General features: G+C 54.1%; 6 protein-coding genes across 6 annotated transcripts; 4 read left to right on the forward strand and 2 right to left on the reverse strand.

Moving 5' to 3' along the window:
* Positions 1-30: 30 nt before the first annotated feature.
* On the forward strand, positions 31-988 carry TRIVIDRAFT_110542 (uncharacterized protein; the record flags this gene model as incomplete). The annotated part of the gene is made up of 2 exons (XM_014101539.1): positions 31-112; positions 236-988. One exon carries the CDS (start codon positions 456-458, stop codon positions 768-770), a length of 315 nt encoding a protein of 104 aa, XP_013957014.1.
* Positions 989-1,963: 975 nt separating this feature from the next.
* On the forward strand, positions 1,964-4,500 carry TRIVIDRAFT_83817 (uncharacterized protein; the record flags this gene model as incomplete). The annotated part of the gene is made up of 2 exons (XM_014101540.1): positions 1,964-3,531; positions 3,588-4,500. One exon carries the CDS (start codon positions 2,171-2,173, stop codon positions 3,488-3,490), a length of 1,320 nt encoding a protein of 439 aa, XP_013957015.1.
* Positions 3,777-5,276, reverse strand: TRIVIDRAFT_209270 (uncharacterized protein; the record flags this gene model as incomplete). Its single annotated transcript, XM_014101541.1, has 1 exon — positions 3,777-5,276. The coding sequence occupies one exon, from the start codon at positions 5,269-5,271 to the stop codon at positions 4,078-4,080; it is 1,194 nt and encodes a 397-aa protein (XP_013957016.1).
* A 1,913-nt stretch (positions 5,277-7,189) lies between these two features.
* Positions 7,190-10,344, forward strand: TRIVIDRAFT_209271 (uncharacterized protein; the record flags this gene model as incomplete). The annotated part of the gene is made up of 5 exons (XM_014101542.1): positions 7,190-7,235; positions 7,433-7,451; positions 7,624-8,691; positions 8,806-9,027; positions 9,108-10,344. The coding sequence occupies 5 exons, from the start codon at positions 7,190-7,192 to the stop codon at positions 9,697-9,699; spliced, it is 1,947 nt and encodes a 648-aa protein (XP_013957017.1).
* Positions 10,345-11,522: 1,178 nt separating this feature from the next.
* TRIVIDRAFT_53922 (uncharacterized protein) lies at positions 11,523-13,529 on the forward strand (the record flags this gene model as incomplete). The annotated part of the gene is made up of 1 exon (XM_014101543.1): positions 11,523-13,529. The coding sequence occupies one exon, from the start codon at positions 11,523-11,525 to the stop codon at positions 13,527-13,529; it is 2,007 nt and encodes a 668-aa protein (XP_013957018.1).
* Positions 13,530-13,730: 201 nt separating this feature from the next.
* On the reverse strand, positions 13,731-16,061 carry TRIVIDRAFT_83814 (uncharacterized protein; the record flags this gene model as incomplete). Its single annotated transcript, XM_014101544.1, has 3 exons — positions 13,731-14,858; positions 14,935-15,378; positions 15,669-16,061. 3 exons carry the CDS (start codon positions 15,939-15,941, stop codon positions 13,941-13,943), a joined length of 1,635 nt encoding a protein of 544 aa, XP_013957019.1.
* Between the last annotated feature and the right edge of the window lie 865 nt (positions 16,062-16,926).

Below are 16,926 nucleotides of genomic sequence, written 5' to 3' on the forward strand. Positions count from 1 at the left end.
TCCAGCTGCTCGATGCGGATCCTCGGGACTCCACATTCTTCATACTTTGTGCCTGACCCCCATGGACCTTCTTGTGCTCCGTAAAGCGTGGAGCATCTCAACTATTCCCGAGGTAAGCTGCCTGAGATTAATGCTAATGGGAGGGGCATGATTCGGAACTCTGTTGGTACCATCACATGATTGAGCTTAGAATCTTTGAGTTCCCGGCTGATACTAATGCGAAACGGGACTACAGGGCGAGAATTTCTCCGCGGACGATCCAGACACCGTTGGTTGAGGAACATTCGGCTTCACAATGCTTGACACGCAAGCGAGCGTTGCCTTGGTTGCATCCTTCTCCTATGTCTCTCCCTAATAGCCCTATATCCCGGGAGCATGACGACTACGGATATAGCCTCTAACAAGCATAAGCAGTTGCTACCAGCACGTGGGCTACATATCTTTAGCCGTAACATATGCCCTTGTACGGAGCGCGGAATGCAACATGCCTGATGCCAGACACTGGGCTGATGCTTCAGAAAATTGCCGAATGTCACTACCATTCTCATACTGTATCAGGCAGTCGAGGTAGTACTGCTAGTGGGCCAAGGCAAGCTGATGGGTCTCAAAAGGGGAAATATTACAAGTATACGGATAACTTCCAGTCCTCGTACCGAACGAAGGAGCGCAATCTTGACACTGGCCGTAAGCGCACACACCGTATCTTATGCACTCGGCGGCTCACCCGTCACGCCGTCATACAGATGACGGTTCCCATGGCAGACTTTTAAGGAGTTGCTCATCTTCCAGGCATTGCCAGCGCATTCCGCCGCCCGTTGGTGCACGGTTGAATCTTTGAAGTAATGCGAGGCTACTGCTAGTGCGAGCGCGAGAAGAGGTTGCGGATTCCGGGCTCCGGACTCCGGAATACTAATACTAAGGGGGAACGCCGATGTACTAATCTTGCTAGTACGTTAATATACTATCATCCGCCAAAATGCGGCCCGCGATGCAAAGGCAGCCACCATAGGTACGATACGATGCTGTCGAATCCTTCCCGTCGGACTTTTGATAGGGCTGTGGCTTCTGTTCCTGAACATGACGAGTGCCAATGCTAAATGTAGCTAATCTACCTGCTAAAGTACGGGACGATTGATTGTATGAGTCGTACGGGGTAGAGCAAACCCGGAGAAACCCTGAACGAGGTCCCTCAGCAAAGCCGGCGTTGACGAAGCCATGACAACGACAAAAGGGTAACTGTCTGCTATCTCTGCCAAGCCTGATTGGCCGACGTACAGCATCGATCCCCAGTTCCCGGTTCTCGGCAGATGACGCTGCATCCGGCCGCGCAGGAACAGGTCAAATAGCCGTCTGGATAAGAATTTTCTGCTTGTGGCGTGTTGCGGCATCCCCATTTTTGTCGTTCGATGAGCCCAGAGCTAAGTCCCAATCTGCAGAAACCCTGACGCAATGGTCTGTCTCGAGTGACAGATCCCGGCACAGCTGCTCGCGTGCTTTCCACTGCCGTCCACTTTTCCTTCGACGCCGAGCCGGCAAGGCCCCAGCAATTGGGCTCCGAAGCGGCATAGCCATTCTAGAACACACCTGAAATTGGTGTGAGTCCATGACCCTCCCTGTCCTGAATCGTACGATTCGCTTAAACCTCTGTCAACGCGATATTGTCCAAAACGCGGTGACGTTGTGATGGGTTTGAGATGGAAATTTTTTCTCTTTGCTTTTTTTTTTCTCCTCATGATCCAATTTTTCTCAGCCCTTGATACTACTAGGATTGGCTCTGTCAAGCGGCACAATGCGGCGCTGCCGGGTTAATACGGGAATTGTGCCATGATCCCATGGAGCTTTTGCCCCAACAATAAGGGAGCTCTTGTATTCATTCATAAACTCCTTGGTCCGCCCCAGAATCTTCAATCTTCTTCTCCACATAACCTTGATTGCTGCCGTTTTTCACGTACTACTTATTACTTTTACTTTTTCCAAGTTTTTCCTTCTCTGTACTTGTAAACCTTTGATACCCTTTTTGATAGTTTGTATCTCGGTTGTCCAAGCTTGATATATATACACCTATTTATATACACACTGGTATATACCACACACACACACATATATATATATATCAACTTGCCCTCAACTAGTTCTTTCAGCAGCCAAGACAATCCTCAACACCTTTGCCATGTCCTTGACTCCCCAACAAGTCAAGCTGGTCAGAGACACCATTCCAGCTCTGACGGAGCATGGAGAGCTCATCACAACCCTCTTCTACCGGAATATGCTCACGGCTCACCCAGAGCTCAATGATTACTTCAACACAGTCAACCAGGCCAACGGCCGTCAACCTCGTGCTCTGACGGCCATCATTCTCAGTTTCGCCAACAACATTAACCACATTACAGAGTTGATTCCCAAAATGGAAAGGATGTGCCAGAAGCACTGCTCTCTCGGCATATTGCCCGAGCACTACGACATTGTGGCCAAGTATCTCATCGCCGCGTTTGGAGAGGTTCTCGGACCAGCCATGACGCCCGCCGTCCAGATTGCCTGGAACAAGGCCTACTGGTTGCTTGCAAAGATGCTCATCGGGCGAGAAGCTCAGCTGTACCACGACTGGCAGCATTGGCAGGGCTGGAGGCGGTTCCGCATCGAGCAAAAGGTGGAGGAGTCGGACGACATTTACTCGTTCTACCTTGTCCCCGAGGACGGCAAGCAACTGCCAAGCTTCATGCCAGGCCAGTATGTCTCTGTGCGCGTTCAGCTTCCGGATAAGGGATATCTGCAGTCGCGGCAGTATTCTCTGTCTGAGAGGCCCAAGCCGGACTATTATCGTATCACGGTCAAGCGTGATCGAGGGTCACAGACGGCACGACAGCCGAGTTATCTGTCAAACTCGTTTGGCACCAACCCTGGCGTTGTCTCCAACATGCTCATTGACCAGAAGAACGTTGGAGACATTTTAGAACTCACCCACCCAGCCGGAGAGTTCTTCCTCGACACGTACAACACTTCCAGCTCCCCTCTGGTTCTCATCTCCGCCGGTGTTGGCGTCACCCCCATGGTAGCCATCCTCAACTCCGTTGTTGAGAAGCAGCCCAACCGGCCGGTGTCGTGGGTGCAAGGATCGCGCGACTCGATCCCCTTCTACCTTCACGTTCGCAAAGTCTCCCGCGACAAGCCTCACATCAAGACCAATATCTTCAAGACACGCCTCGCGGAATCCGATCTGGCGGGCGTCACGTATGATCACGACGCCCGGGTAGATCTTGCCAAGGTGCACTCGGAAGACTTGTGGCTGAGCCACTCATCCACCGAGTACTTTATCTGTGGGCCGGAGCAGTTCATGATGGAGATGGCTAAACGCCTGAGGGAGCTGGGCGTGAGCAGCGACAGGATCAAGCTCGAGCTTTTCAGCACGGGTGACACTGAGTTCCAGGTTGATGCTTTGAGCATTGCTTCTGGACGGTCTCAGGCGACATCCTCCTGCAGCAGCAGCAATTAAAGGACTGAGGCTGTCTACATCTATGTACCTATATTACATAGGTATGTATACACACTTACATACGCAAGACTGAAAACACACCAACACACGCAAACAGACACAACACCACACACGTACGAAATTAATAGGGTAGTACCCCCTCCCATATATGAGGAGAGGAAGATGGCGGGGGGTTCAAGGTCATGGAGTATAGAGGTAGAACCGGGCAAATCGCAGGATTGGAAGGGCATTTTACTGGGCAGTATACGACATGTTTGACGAAACTTCCAACAAAAAGAGGCTGGCTAAAGAGAAAAGGGAGAAACTTTTATTTTTTGCATAAGTCGATAGTGGCTTGCGGAACAGATGGCATGGCGTTGTAATATTTATTTGTTTTCCTTTTGATTAAAGAGATTGAGCCTTTTACAAGGTCATTTTTTGAAAGAGTTTTTGTGAAAGTGATAGTTACATTTACTATTAGTGATTCATGACGCTCTAGATATTCTGACGAATGAATAGCAGTTGTGTCCATGACAAGTCGCTTCCAAAACTATATAATCAACTCAATGGCATTGCAAAGAAAGTTCCACATTAATGCTCACCCATTATCAAGTCCTTGACGGCTGCTTCGCAAACCTGTTGCTCCAGAACCCAGGCCACCAATCCTTGACCTCCTCAACCAGCCATCTCGCAATCGCCGCATTCGTGTCCTCGGCCTTCTCCGCCGCGACGTGATGCCCAGCCTCGATGATCGTCTCCGTCAGATTCTCGCACTTTTGCCTCATATAGACGGTGCCCCTTGGGTTTCGCGCGGAGTCGCTGACGCTGTCCCATCTTGCGGAGACGAAGAGCACCGGCATGAGAAGCTTGCCGTCGTGCTTGCTGTTGGCGAGATTATACGCCCCGTTGGCCTCGTGGTTCAGGTAGTAGCAGCCAGCGGACCGGAAGCCCGTCTTTTCCATGGCGGCCACGAGCTCCTGGAAGACGTCAAGCTTCATGATGAGGTCCTCGTCCTTGACGGCTGACACTGGAGGAGGGCTGTCGATGCCGCCGAACCAGCCGCCGTCCTTGAGGGTGCTTGCCAGGCGCGAAGGGGCACCCTCGGGGAGCCATTCTGGCTTTCGGAAGAGAAATCGCAGGAAGCTATGCGGGTTCTTGTTCTGGAAGGCAATCGCCTTGTCAAAGAACTGCTCGTAGAAGGCCATGTAGCCGAGCTGGCCGTACGGATACTCGTCCTTGGGATACACATGGCGGTCGACGGTGGCGAGGAGCGCCGTCATGCCGCGCTCCACGAGCCCGTAGGGGATGGCGAGCCCTGCGACGGCTCGACAGACTTCGGGCCGGGTGTTTGCGATGATGTATACGGTAGCGCAGCCCCAATCATGGCCTACCCAGATGGCCTGTTCTCGGCCTGTGTCGTGAAGCACGGCGAGGACTCCCTGAATGATCTTTTCCTGGGCGTAGTCTGTCGGGTTGGTGGAGGCAGTTGATCTGCCATATCCGGGCATATCGGGAGCCACGACACGAAAGCCTAGGCTGGCAAAGGCCTGGAGCTGGGGATGCCATGTTTTGGCGATGCCAGGCCAGCCGTGGACGAAGATGATGAGGGGACCTTGCCGAGGGCCTGCGGCGAGGTAGAAGATGGACTTGGAGTCTTCGCCATAGGTGACGGTGTGTTCCTCGTATGGAATGGCTGACATGGTTGTTACAGATTGAAGCTTTATTCCGCTTGTCTCTATTTCATTTAGAGTTTGATCTTGGGAGCTTGATCTTGTTAATTTCCGAGTTTGACTCTGTTGCATTCGAGTTAATGGCCGGCTGACTGGTGTAAACTCTGTATCAAGCCAGCTCACGTACATCTTATATGCTCACCATCTGGACAACTTAGAGGTGTCGTCACCAACTTGCCCCACCACAATCGGCATCTCTTCCGGCCCCGAGGTGATCCTTCCGAGGTGTTATACCTCAGTTTGCAGCCAAGTTATGCAAAAAGGGCAGTATTAGCAAGCGCATGATCTGTAGGGCGGGAGTGGGATGGGCCGTTCACCAAGACGATTACAGTTGCACCGAGAGCACAAGCGCGATTATTAATCTCACAGACTGGTAATCCTTCGAGGGATGCCCTCACAGTTTGAGTCACATTTTGAGTCATGCTTGATAATTCCGAGGATTGAGAGAATCCGTCAATGTTGAGCAATGGAGGTGTTTTGTAAGCAGTAGGATTCGTAGGATTTGCAGCCAAGTTGTCATCGTCTCTCTCGCTGGCGGCCCATCGCAACACTACATAATAACTCAACTGTGAAAATCGTCGCCCTCCGCCATTAGCAGCTTCAGTCCCAAGCCCATCCCCGATTCGATTTTGTAAATAGTAATCGTTGTTTCAGGGTAGCTGCAGCCGCGGGATCTCATCAGAGTTACGCGGGATCGTCGCCGTGCAGATCCAAACGACCTGCAGGAGAAACTGAGCCGAGCACAAAGGAAACGAGCTCTAAACGAACTTTGCTAGAGAACAAAAGAGCTTGGGCTGGAAACAACCGGTCGCTTATGGGGGCTCTAGCTTATCGTTAGCAAGGCTTCAGAGCCCTTGTCAGCGACGCCAAAGCGGCCAGCCACCGAGCCTTGGGTCTCAGCATTGCGTGTATCCACGCGAATAGTCTCATGGGGCGGGTCGGTTGTCGACGCCCTACAAGCGCCTCAGTCAGCACTTTGAGCAACAGCTTCAGGGTCTTGTGTCTGTATGGCGCGTAGGTTTCTGGCTTATCAATGACCGCGCACGTTTTTGATAGGGGGCGTCCCGAGATAGGGCCCTTAGCCTGGGGCCGAGAAGCGAGAGGGAATCAGAAATGAATAGCGAAGATAGAGAATGATGGCTCGCTAGTTGTTGCTAGTTGCTGCTAGTTAGCTTTGATGGCTTGCGATGCCGCGATCAAGATCTGACGGTCCCCTTTCTGTTGATTTCCAGCGTCTTAGACTGCTCAGCTCTGCGGTTTTCCACTGGAATTAATTGCTCATTCTCCTTCTTGATACTGCGTCTGGCCATGATTACTAGCAGCAGATTGACGGCGGTTTTGTGAGCTCTGGCTGGTTCTCGGCCCTCTTCCTGGAGCCCCCTTTTCGCCCTGCTCCTCACCCCCAAAATCCAGTCTCTGGGCCATCATGCTTCCTCCCCCTACCTTGCCCTCCAGGAATGGCGAATTGGCTCTCAATCAAGGCAACCGGACATTTCAACGCCAACGGCGCTTTTACCCCGCGTCTCCCGTGCTCTGTGGCTCCTTGCTTCTGGCGCCCGACCAGGTTTGATTTGCTCATCTGGAAGGCTTCCATATCCATCCATATCCATATCCATGCCTGGCCTGAGCATTGGCTGGCTGGCTGCTTTTCCTCTAGCAATCGCAGAACCCCGGTACTAGGGCGATTTCCTTCAATTCAATCCCAGCAACGTTTCTTCTTCCGTCTTCTTTCGGATATCGCCGTATCATCTTCACGGCGTTTCGCTTCTCTTTCTTTTTATTTCTTCATCATTTTGCATTACGAGCGATATTGACATTTATTTTTTTATGAATTACTATTTTTGCTCAGCCATGTCTTCTTTGATTTTTTGAATTATTTTTCCTAATTTACGATTTCGTTTTGGTACTTTTTTGGGATACAGTTCTCGGGAAACCGATCTGCATGGAGAGTCAGTAAAAAAAAAAGGGTATCCTTTACATCACTTCCTGAATGGCGCGCCGGGTCCGAAAGACGCCGTGGAGCCGCACGGGATGCAGTACGTGCAAGCGGAGGAGAAAGAAGTGTGAGTCTTTATCTGCCATTCTATTCCGAGCGGGCGTCTGGGGGTGTCGCGGGAAGAGTTGGGGGGCGTATGGGGATGGGGCTCGTGTGCGTGAGACACGGCGGAGAACGAGAATAGAAACAAATACCGTAGAGGAATGTGGACTTTTGACTGACGCTGGAAAACTACAGGTGATGGCCAAAAGCCGAGGTGGGTTTTGCTTCTTTTTGTCTCGTCCTTTTGGAAGCACTTTACGCGAAGATACTCTCGACTAGCCGAAAGAACCAACAACGGGCTTACCTGGCTTGTGGCTACGGGATGACTCGCTGCTTCATTTCCCTTACTGGAGACTTTGTTCCACTGACGTGCTTGGCGATGGCAGGTGTCAGACATGCCTGCGACTGGGCCTCGAATGCGTGCAGTTCGACATCTTCTGTCCCATCAACGTCGTTACACCGACTCGCGATTCCCGGCCGTCCAGAGCGGTGACAGACGCCGCCGACCCAGAGCCAGATCCGGACGAATCGAATCTCTCGAGCCCGGCATCGACATCGTCGGGGTCTTCCGGCAGCACAGCAGACGATGCGGCAGAGTCGAGCGGCGAACAGGCCGAGTGGCACGACGGCTCCTCGGCGCTGATTCCGTCGAGTGCTCGGAGGCTCTCGCAGTCGTCGTCGTCGTCGTCGTCATCGCAGTCGCAGTCACAGTATGAGTCGCAGTTTCAGCTACAACCACCGCACCAGCGGCATCACCAGACGGCCCTGCGGACTCGCGACGGCGGCTCACGGGACGGGCCGCTGATGCCGTCGCTGTCGGCCTTTTCCTACCTGTCTACGAGCGAATACTTCTTCCTGCAGTACTACCTGGAGCGGCTGAGCAACGTGCTGGTCAACGCAAACAGCCACACCAACCCGCTCAAGTCGCTGATCCTGCCGCGCATCGCCTCGTCGAACCTGCTGCTCGACGCCATCTGTGCCACGGCCGCCGTGCACCGGGCGAGTGCCAACGACGTCGACCGGTCTGAATACGCAACCATGGCGACGCGGTATTACGTCCGCGTGCTGTCGGCGGTGCGGGACTTGATTCCGCGGGTGACGAATAGTTCGAGCGGTGGCTCCAGCAGCCCTGGGTCTAGCAGAAGAAGAGAGCTGATAACTGATGGCGGAGAATCAAGTCCCGTCGAGGGCGAGAGCAGCGGTGACTACAATAACAGCAACAGTAAAGGCCATGGCGGCACAAAGAACAAGAGCAGGAGGAAGGTGATTATCGAGGACAAAGACACGGCCGAGATGGCCATTCTAGCGTCCATCTTCCTCTGCAAGTACGAGATTATCAAGGACGGCGTGGAAAACTGGCGCTTCCACCTGCGTGGTATCGAGTCTCTGTGCCAGTCGCTGAACCCGGAGCAGGCAGCTTCCATGTCGAATACGCTGGCCTACGTCCGTAGTTTGTAAGTGCAAAAAAAGCATTCTTGCTTCTTCTTCTTTTCTTCCTCTTCATCATCCCCTTCATCATCCTCTGTCTCTTCTTTTTCTTCTTTAGCTAACCAGCCAAAAAAACACAGCATGTCGTATCATAAAAATATAGCTCGCGTCACCGAGTACTCGCCGCAGGTTAGAGAGGAAGAGTTTGAGCACGAGCCCTTTGAGATTGGCGCGCTGTTTCCGGTCGACCCGTACATGGGCTTCTCCCAGAGCCTCATCATTCTTCTCGGTCGGGTCAACGACCTCCTCGTGATCAACATACGGGACGAACCGTATAAAGTGAGACAGGAAGTGGAGGCAATGTACGTGAAAAACAAGCAGCCACAACGAGGTTCCCCGCACCGACTGGTCAACAGACTGACTGATTGATTTTCTGCAATAGATTGAACCTGCTCGCCAGGAGAAGCTGGAGTGCGGATCGATTCGCCATTCCTGAGGGCATGGGTCCCTCGACGATTGAAAACTCGTCACATATTGCTGAGGCGTACCGATGTGCCGTCATTGCGTGTATCCATGCCGTGCTCGAAATTCTGGAGAAGAGGGAGAGAGACGGCGCCGTTTATTCCCCACCGATGCCAATGGAGCTGTCCTTCCAAACGCAATTGCAATTGCAATCACAATCCACAATCCCCATCCCCATAGACTGGGCATCCCTGCATGCCCTTTTGCCCGTAGAAAAGCCCGAGGCTTTGACTGACTGTCTGGCGGCGGTGGCGCGAGTCCCGCTTGGATGTCCGGAAGAGGCCGGTCTGCTTCCGCTGCTCTTCATTGTCGCGTGCGAGACGGAGCGGCAGGACCAGGCAAAGGAGGCGCTGCTGCGAGTGGAAGCGTTGGGGAGCCACATTGGGCTTGGAAATGTGAAGTGCGCGAGCATGTTGTTGAAGCAGGTGTGGATTAGAAAGTCGCAACAGCAAGACTTTCATGACTGGCGGGGGTTGTTGGCCAAGGTGAAGTGGGATCTCATTATTACTTGAGATGATGGAGAGACGAGTATTCGATGAGGGGTGATGATTGCTGAGAGGTCCAGGTCGATTGAGAGGTGATGACCAATTGAGAGACCATTGCCGATTGTGAGATGATCACCCATTGGGAGATGATCCATTGAGTGATGATCCATTGAGTGATGATCTATTGAGAGACCATATCCAATGGAGAGGACCATACCCAATGGGGAGATCACCTATTGAGAGATGATGACCAGTTGAGAGACCATTGTCGATTGTGAGATCATCACCAATGGACAGACCATTGAGAGATGATCCATTGAGAGATCACCCATTGAGACCATCGCCGACTGAGAGATCATCACCCATTGAGAGATCGTTTGAGAGACCATCATCCATTCAGAGAGAGACACTCCCATGACCGAAAGAAATGGCGTATTTCCAATCTAAAATGATGTGTTTCTTCTCCTCTCTTTTCTTATTCCATTTTCCTTTGTCATCTTTTCTTTTGGCCCATTTCTTTTTCTCTTTTCATCTTCTTTAGCCTGTTTTTTCGTTGTCGTTTCGGTATTCTCGCGCCGTGGGATTGTGTCATTTTGACTTGGTATGGGAAACATGACGGGAACGATGGCGCCCTAGCTATAGTATAGTATAACCAAAACTAGTAATTTTGTGAGAAAACCCATCATTCGGAGAAAAGCAAGAAAAGAATGGGGACGGACAGGACCATGGCCTTTTGGTCCTATTTAAATGTGAATTGAACCAGCCCAGCCCAGCCGAACTAGTCACCAAGACGTGCTAGCCAACCAACCAACCAACCAACGCAATGGCAAAATAAATGGCTTGATCCACGCTGGGATGATGGGGGGCCCTTGTGCTGATGATTTTATCCCGAAGAAATAGGGTTGCTGGATCTAGAGTTGGCTCCGAAGTCTCTTTTCTTTTCCTTTCTGACTGTGCTCGCAGACAAGGAGTGAGGCATCGAAGAATCTCCACAGCGGGTCGATTTTCCTTTTAGTGCGCGTATCTTTGGCCCAAAGAGGAATCGGAAAGGCGTAGGTAGGGAAAACTAAGGCGGTCACCTCCGCATTTCATGGTGGTTGGCCCGATGGACAGATCGGATGTTGGTTCCCCTTCTAACAAACCTTGGATAAACTCAACAAGGGAACAAGGGGGGGAGCTAAAGAGATAGTCCGATGATTGGGGACAGAGGGGAACCTCGGATTCGGAAGTTGAAGCGTACATTGTACACTGGCGTGGGCTTGTTAGTGCAGTTTTGCTGGTTTGAGCCAACGGAGAGGGCGGGATAAGAGACTGGATTATATACCTGGGACCACGGGCGGTTGGGCAGGTATGGATCATGTATCTGTGGGTATGGGTATTGGGAATACTACAGTGACTGTGACGAATAGGCCGGCGGAATGGAGGGCTTGTCGGAAACCGGAATGTGATGATGGGCTTACTGTGGTTAAGTGTATAAGAAGAGGCCTTGACCCTGGCGAGCTGTCAACTTTGTCGACTTGACTGGTCAGCTTTGGGATCTCGGCTGGAGAAATAAAAAGGCAGAAAGAAGGGAATCCTTGCTTACCGGCTTGTTAACACGACTTGGGTACTGATTTGCTGCTGGTGGTGGTGGCAGAGTACAAGTGTGTTGATATTGAGATTACTTATTCCGGATACTACTCTGGACACTGGCACTATTCCCGTGTGACGACTCACACACCACATAGTCTTTGATAGACTACCAGCTTCCTCGGTGTACTCCCGTTATATCACTTATACCAAGGGAGTACACGCATTACACAACTTGCATCCCCCTTCATAGGCATTGTATACCAACTTATACAGCAAAGATGCCTCATCCCTTTGACCCCATCCGCCCGGACGAAATCTCCCTCGCCACAGCCATCCTCAAGGCGGCGCTCCCCGGCGTCAACCTCCGCTTCAAGGTCATCGACATCAAGGAGCCCGTCAAGCAGCATGTCATCCCCTACATCGAGGCCGAGCGGACAGGCCAGCCGCTGCCCAAGCCGCCGCCTCGCCTCGCCTTCAGCTACCTGCACCGCCTGGACACGCACGCCTTCCTCAAGGCCGTCATCAACCTCGACACCCAGGCCGTCGTCTCGCTCAAGGAGCTGCCCAAGCACGTCCAGGGCCCCGTCGACGTGGACGAGATGATTGGGCTCGAGACGGTGTGTCTGCAGCACCCGCGGGTGATTGCCGAGATTGCGAAGCTGCAGCTGCCCGAGGGCGTCACCGTCTGCACCGACCCCTGGATCTACGGCACCGACGACGAGGCTGAGAACCGCCGGCTGGTGCAGTTCTACATGTTCATCGTGCCCGTGGCCCATCCGCAGTCCAACCACTACTCGCTGCCGTGTGCCTTCTCGCCCGTCATCGACGCAAACTCGATGGAGCTCGTCCGCATCGACTACCTGCCCACGGGGGGCGACCACGCCGTCGCCGAGACGCAGCCCTGGAAGCCCGTCAAGGCCGTCGAGTACGCGCACGAGCTGCTGGAGACGCCGCTGCGGACGGACCTCAAGCCGCTGATTGTGCAGCAGCCCGAGGGCCCGTCCTTCTCGCTCGACGGGCAACTCGTCAACTGGCAGAAGTGGCGGTTCCGCGTGGGCTTCAACTACCGCGAGGGCCTCGTGCTGTACAACCTCACCTACGACGGCCGCAACGTCTTCTACCGCCTGGCTCTCTCCGAGATGACGGTGCCCTACGGAGACCCGCGCCGGCCGTTCCATCGCAAGCAGGCGTTTGACGTGGGCGACGTCGGGCTGGGCATCACCTGCAACCAGCTCAGCCTCGGGTGCGACTGTCTGGGCCACATCAAGTACTTTGACGGCTTCCGCATCGACTCGCAGGGCCGGCCGGTGCATCTGCAGAACGTCGTGTGTCTGCACGAGCAGGACGCGGGGATTCTGCACAAGCACACAAACTACCGCAACGGCCAGGCGACGGTCGTGCGCAACCGCCAGCTGGTGGTGCAGATGATCTGCACCGTCTCCAACTACGAGTACATCTTCGCCTGGGTGCTGGACCAGGCCGGCGGCATCGAGTTCGAGGTGCGCGCCACGGGCATCCTGTCGACGATGCCGATTGACGATGCGGACGGGCTCAATGTGCCCTGGTCGACGCCTGTTGGCCCTGGAGTGTCGGCGCCGTACCACCAGCACATCTTCAACCTGCGCGTCGACCCGGCGATTGACGGCTTCAACAACACCGTCGTCTACGAGGACAGCGTGCCGCTCGACCCGCAGGAGCACGGCGTCGAGGACCCCTATGGCGTGGGCTACGTGGCCAAGACGACGGTGCTGGACAAGGCGGGCTTCGCCGACACAAACGTCGAGCTGGGCCGCGTCTTCAAGATCCGCAATGACGGCGTCATCAACGCCATCAGCCGCAAGCCCGTGGCCTACAAGGTGCAGACCGTCGCCAGCCAGCGCATGCTCATGTCGCCCCGCTCCTTCAACGCCCGCCGCGCGCGCTTCCACGAGCACGCCGTGTGGGTGACGCGGCACCGCGACGACGAGCTGTTTGCCGCGGGCGAGTTTACCAACCAGAGCCGCGCGAGCACGGGCGTGGACACGTGGGCGGCGCGGGGGGACGACATCGTCAACCAGGACGTGGTGTTTTGGCACACCTTTGCACTGACGCACAACCCGCGGCCCGAGGACTTCCCCGTGATGCCCGTGGAGCGGCTGAGCGTGCACTTCAAGCCCGTCGGGTTCCACGAGAAGAATCCCGCGCTGGACGTGCCGAGCTCGCAGCAGGTGGTCAACAAGTCGACGCTGGTAGAGGCGACGGGGCAGGCGGCAGCGTGTTGCGAGGTGCCTGGGAGCAAGCTGTAGGAAGCTTGGATCTGAATTATGGATGAGGTACGATGTGTGAATAAAGGGTGAGGACGTGTTTGTAGAGCTGTGGATTGTAAAGTGTATAGAGCTGATGTTGATATCACAATACACGCCATGGCTGAGTGTATATGTATATCTGGATGGAATAGAGGAGAAGAGACGAGACGAGATGACGACGACGATGAATCATGAGCAACTGGGATGGACGTGGGCGGATATTTATTGTTTGTACATCTTTGTTACTACTAGCTTTGATATAAAGTCTTTCCTTCGTGATATTCTTTCAGGGGTCATCTATGTAACATATCTATAACATCGTTTTGCTCTTCAAGCAAATCAACAGCAAATTCCTTTGATCCATTCCATGTCGCTTCTAAAACACCAAATGCCATCCATCAATCAGCTTCTTCACTTGCCAAGCAGCGCCTTCTCAATCACCCGCGCCGCCTGCATCACCATCCGCTCGTGATACCGCTTGCCCACGACCTGCACGCCAATTGGCAGGCCCTCGGCGTCGTCCGCAGAGTAAATCTCCCAGTAGTGCTTCTCCAGGTCGTTCTTGGGCACGTACTCCTCCCTGAGCTCTGCGGGCGTTGCATTGCCCACCAGCTTGCCCGCCGGCATCGCGACGGCCGGGTACTGCAGCAGGTTCCATATGGCCGTGTAACCCCAGTATCTCGTCGCTCCATGGGGGCCGGCCACGCTCGGGTAGATGGGCGCCAGCACCACGTCGACGTCGAACTGGTTCCAGTGGTCGCTGTACTCCTGGCGGAAAGCATCGCGGGCTTCCTTGAGGCCCTCGGGCGAAGAAGCGACAGCTTTTCGGCTCTTTTGGCACTCGTTGATGATCCACTCCGTCAGGGGCAAGACGGACTCGCCGCCCTTTTCGCAGAGGGCGCGGATGTTTGCGCCGCCGTCCTCAAAGTAGTTTGCGGCAATGATGCTCCAGCCCTTGGCGTGGTCCATGGGCGAAAACGATACGGTCTGGACGTCGATGGCGCGGCCCAGCTTCTCGGCGATCCTGCGCATGGCCGCTCGCACGGGAGGAAGGGGTGATACGACGCCGTCGTCTGTCAGGATGCCGACCTTGAGGGGGCGTGTCTCGTCCAGCTGGCGGCCCATGGAGGAGGACAGAATGCTGCCGGGGATGAGCGAGACGTCGTCGATCCAGGGCAGCGTCGACGAGTAGGCCTTGCAGAAGAGCTCGAGGTCGCGGAGGGAGCGCGCAAAGGGGCCCAGAGTGCCGGCGATGGAGTCGTGGCCGGGCGTTGGGACGACGACTCCCTTGCCGCTGAACCGACCGGGAGTGGGCTTGAAGCCGTAGAGCTATGAGTTGACGACAATGTCAGCATCACTGAGGGCAGGTAACCATCGTACAGAACAGAATTCCCCCCTTTCTTACCCCGTTGAACGCTGCGGGAACCCTGATGGAGCCCCCGATATCCCCTCCAATGCCCAGCACCGACGCATTCATGCCCATCAGCGCTGCCTCGCCACCGGTACTGCCTCCTGCCGTCAGCTGGCGGTTTCTCGGGTTCACCGTGGTGCCGTAGATGTTGTTGGACGTCTCGAGGTGCATGCCGGCCTGGGGCTGGTTGGTGCGGGCAAAGACGACGGCGCCCAGCTTGCGGAAGGTCTTGACGATGGCGGCGTCATCTTTGCTGGTGCTGTTGATCCAGGTGACGAAGCCGGCGTTTGTCAGGTGAGAGGCGACGCCGATCTGGTTCTTGAGGGAGAGGGGGATGCCGTGGAGGGGGCCGATGAGGCGGCCGGTGAGGGCGAGATGCTCGTCGCAGGCCTCGGCGTCGTAGATGGCTTCGGCGAGGAGCTCGGTGAGGCAGTTTGTCTGGGGAATGATTTAGCATGATGGGTGATTTAGTGGAGACAGAGAGAGAGAGAGAGACGGAGAGAGAGACGGAGAGAGATTGGAGAGAGGGAGAGGGAGAGTATAAAAGTGATGGGGAAAGTAGAGCTGAAGGAGAGAGAATATGGAGAGGGGTTGGAGGGGTTTAATGGAGGGGTAAGAGAGTGTTGATATCGACGACAGAGTCAACAGAGGCGATGAAAGCGAATAGACTCGATCCAGCTCCATCGACGGAAATAAAGAACAACATCAACATCATGCCCCAAACTCACACACTGCTGCGCTATCGTCGCCCTCTTGCGAAACGCCGCCAACAGCTCCACGGCCGTCACCTTCCTGGCCGCCAGCATCTCCAGCAGCGCCGTGGCATCGTAGTCCTCCGTCAGCTGCAGCTCGGCGTCGGACAGCAGGCCGCTGGACCGCGGGACAGAGGTCACATCCTGGGGCAGCGCCGTGATTTGCGACAGCGAGAAGAGCACGCTCTTGTCGAGGGAGGCGTCGCGCAGGGAGATTGCGGTGCGGATGTGGTCCTGCGATTCAGACATTTTTTTTTATGGTGGTGTTGAGGTTTGGAAGTTTGTGGTTGGTGTTGTTGCTTTGGTTATGAGGGGAGCATTTGACGGGGGCGAGGAGGGAAGACAATAGCTGAATTGGATTGATGCGATGCGAGGCTGTCAAGATAACGATATGATACGATACGATACAGAAACCCTCAGCCTGAAGCCCATCGTTCCAGCGTTTTTCATCGAACCCCCTCAGTTGTTTTCCCTCCCGAAACGGCATCTACACTACCTAAAGCTCCCCCTCCATGGATGCCCAACATGCATCTCCAAGGGAAAAAAAAAAAAAAAAAAAAAAAAAAAAGAATAAAACAGCTCAAACGACATCGAAATAATCCAATGCAAGTTATAAATGTAACCTCCCCCCTTCTAGCGTATATATTGCCCGCTTTGGCATAGCCCTTGATGCCGGCACGCGAAGCCGGGAGGCAGCTTAGTCGCGAAACGGGTGGTTTCCCAGAACTTCATCGCGGGCTAAAACAAAATCTGCAACAAACTTGTGTTAACGAGAAAAAAGAAACGGGAACGGGAGCTTGTTTTGACGGGGACATTCCCGCGCGGGGCTTTCGCTGCGGAATGGAGTCTAGCCCGGGGGAAGGGGGGGGTTTATTTTGTATTTTTATTTTTATTTTTATTTTTTATCCCAGATGGTTGCTGAATTTATTGTTCCTAGGTTCCGCGGGAAGCTAGCATCGTTTCGTTTATGGATGGGGCCCGGGATTTGTTCAAGACTTGGGGCTTGGGCCAAGAGTTGGTTGGTGGGTTGCAGAGCTACGACCGTGTGTTGGTTGGTGATGAGAAGATGCGAGACGGCATGGCGTCTATGTGATTGAATGAATGGGCGAGTGGATGGGCGTCGAGGGTATCCGCGGGCCCGGGTGCGACGGCTACAAGCATTGACACAGCAGTGATTGTGCTGATGCTGTGAATAATACAGGTAATTAATATTGGTTTCTTGGTAATTATTTGC

Source organism: Trichoderma virens, assembly GCF_000170995.1.
Source record: "Trichoderma virens Gv29-8 chromosome Unknown TRIVIscaffold_6, whole genome shotgun sequence".
In the NCBI taxonomy this organism is placed as follows: Eukaryota; Fungi; Ascomycota; class Sordariomycetes; order Hypocreales; family Hypocreaceae; genus Trichoderma; species Trichoderma virens.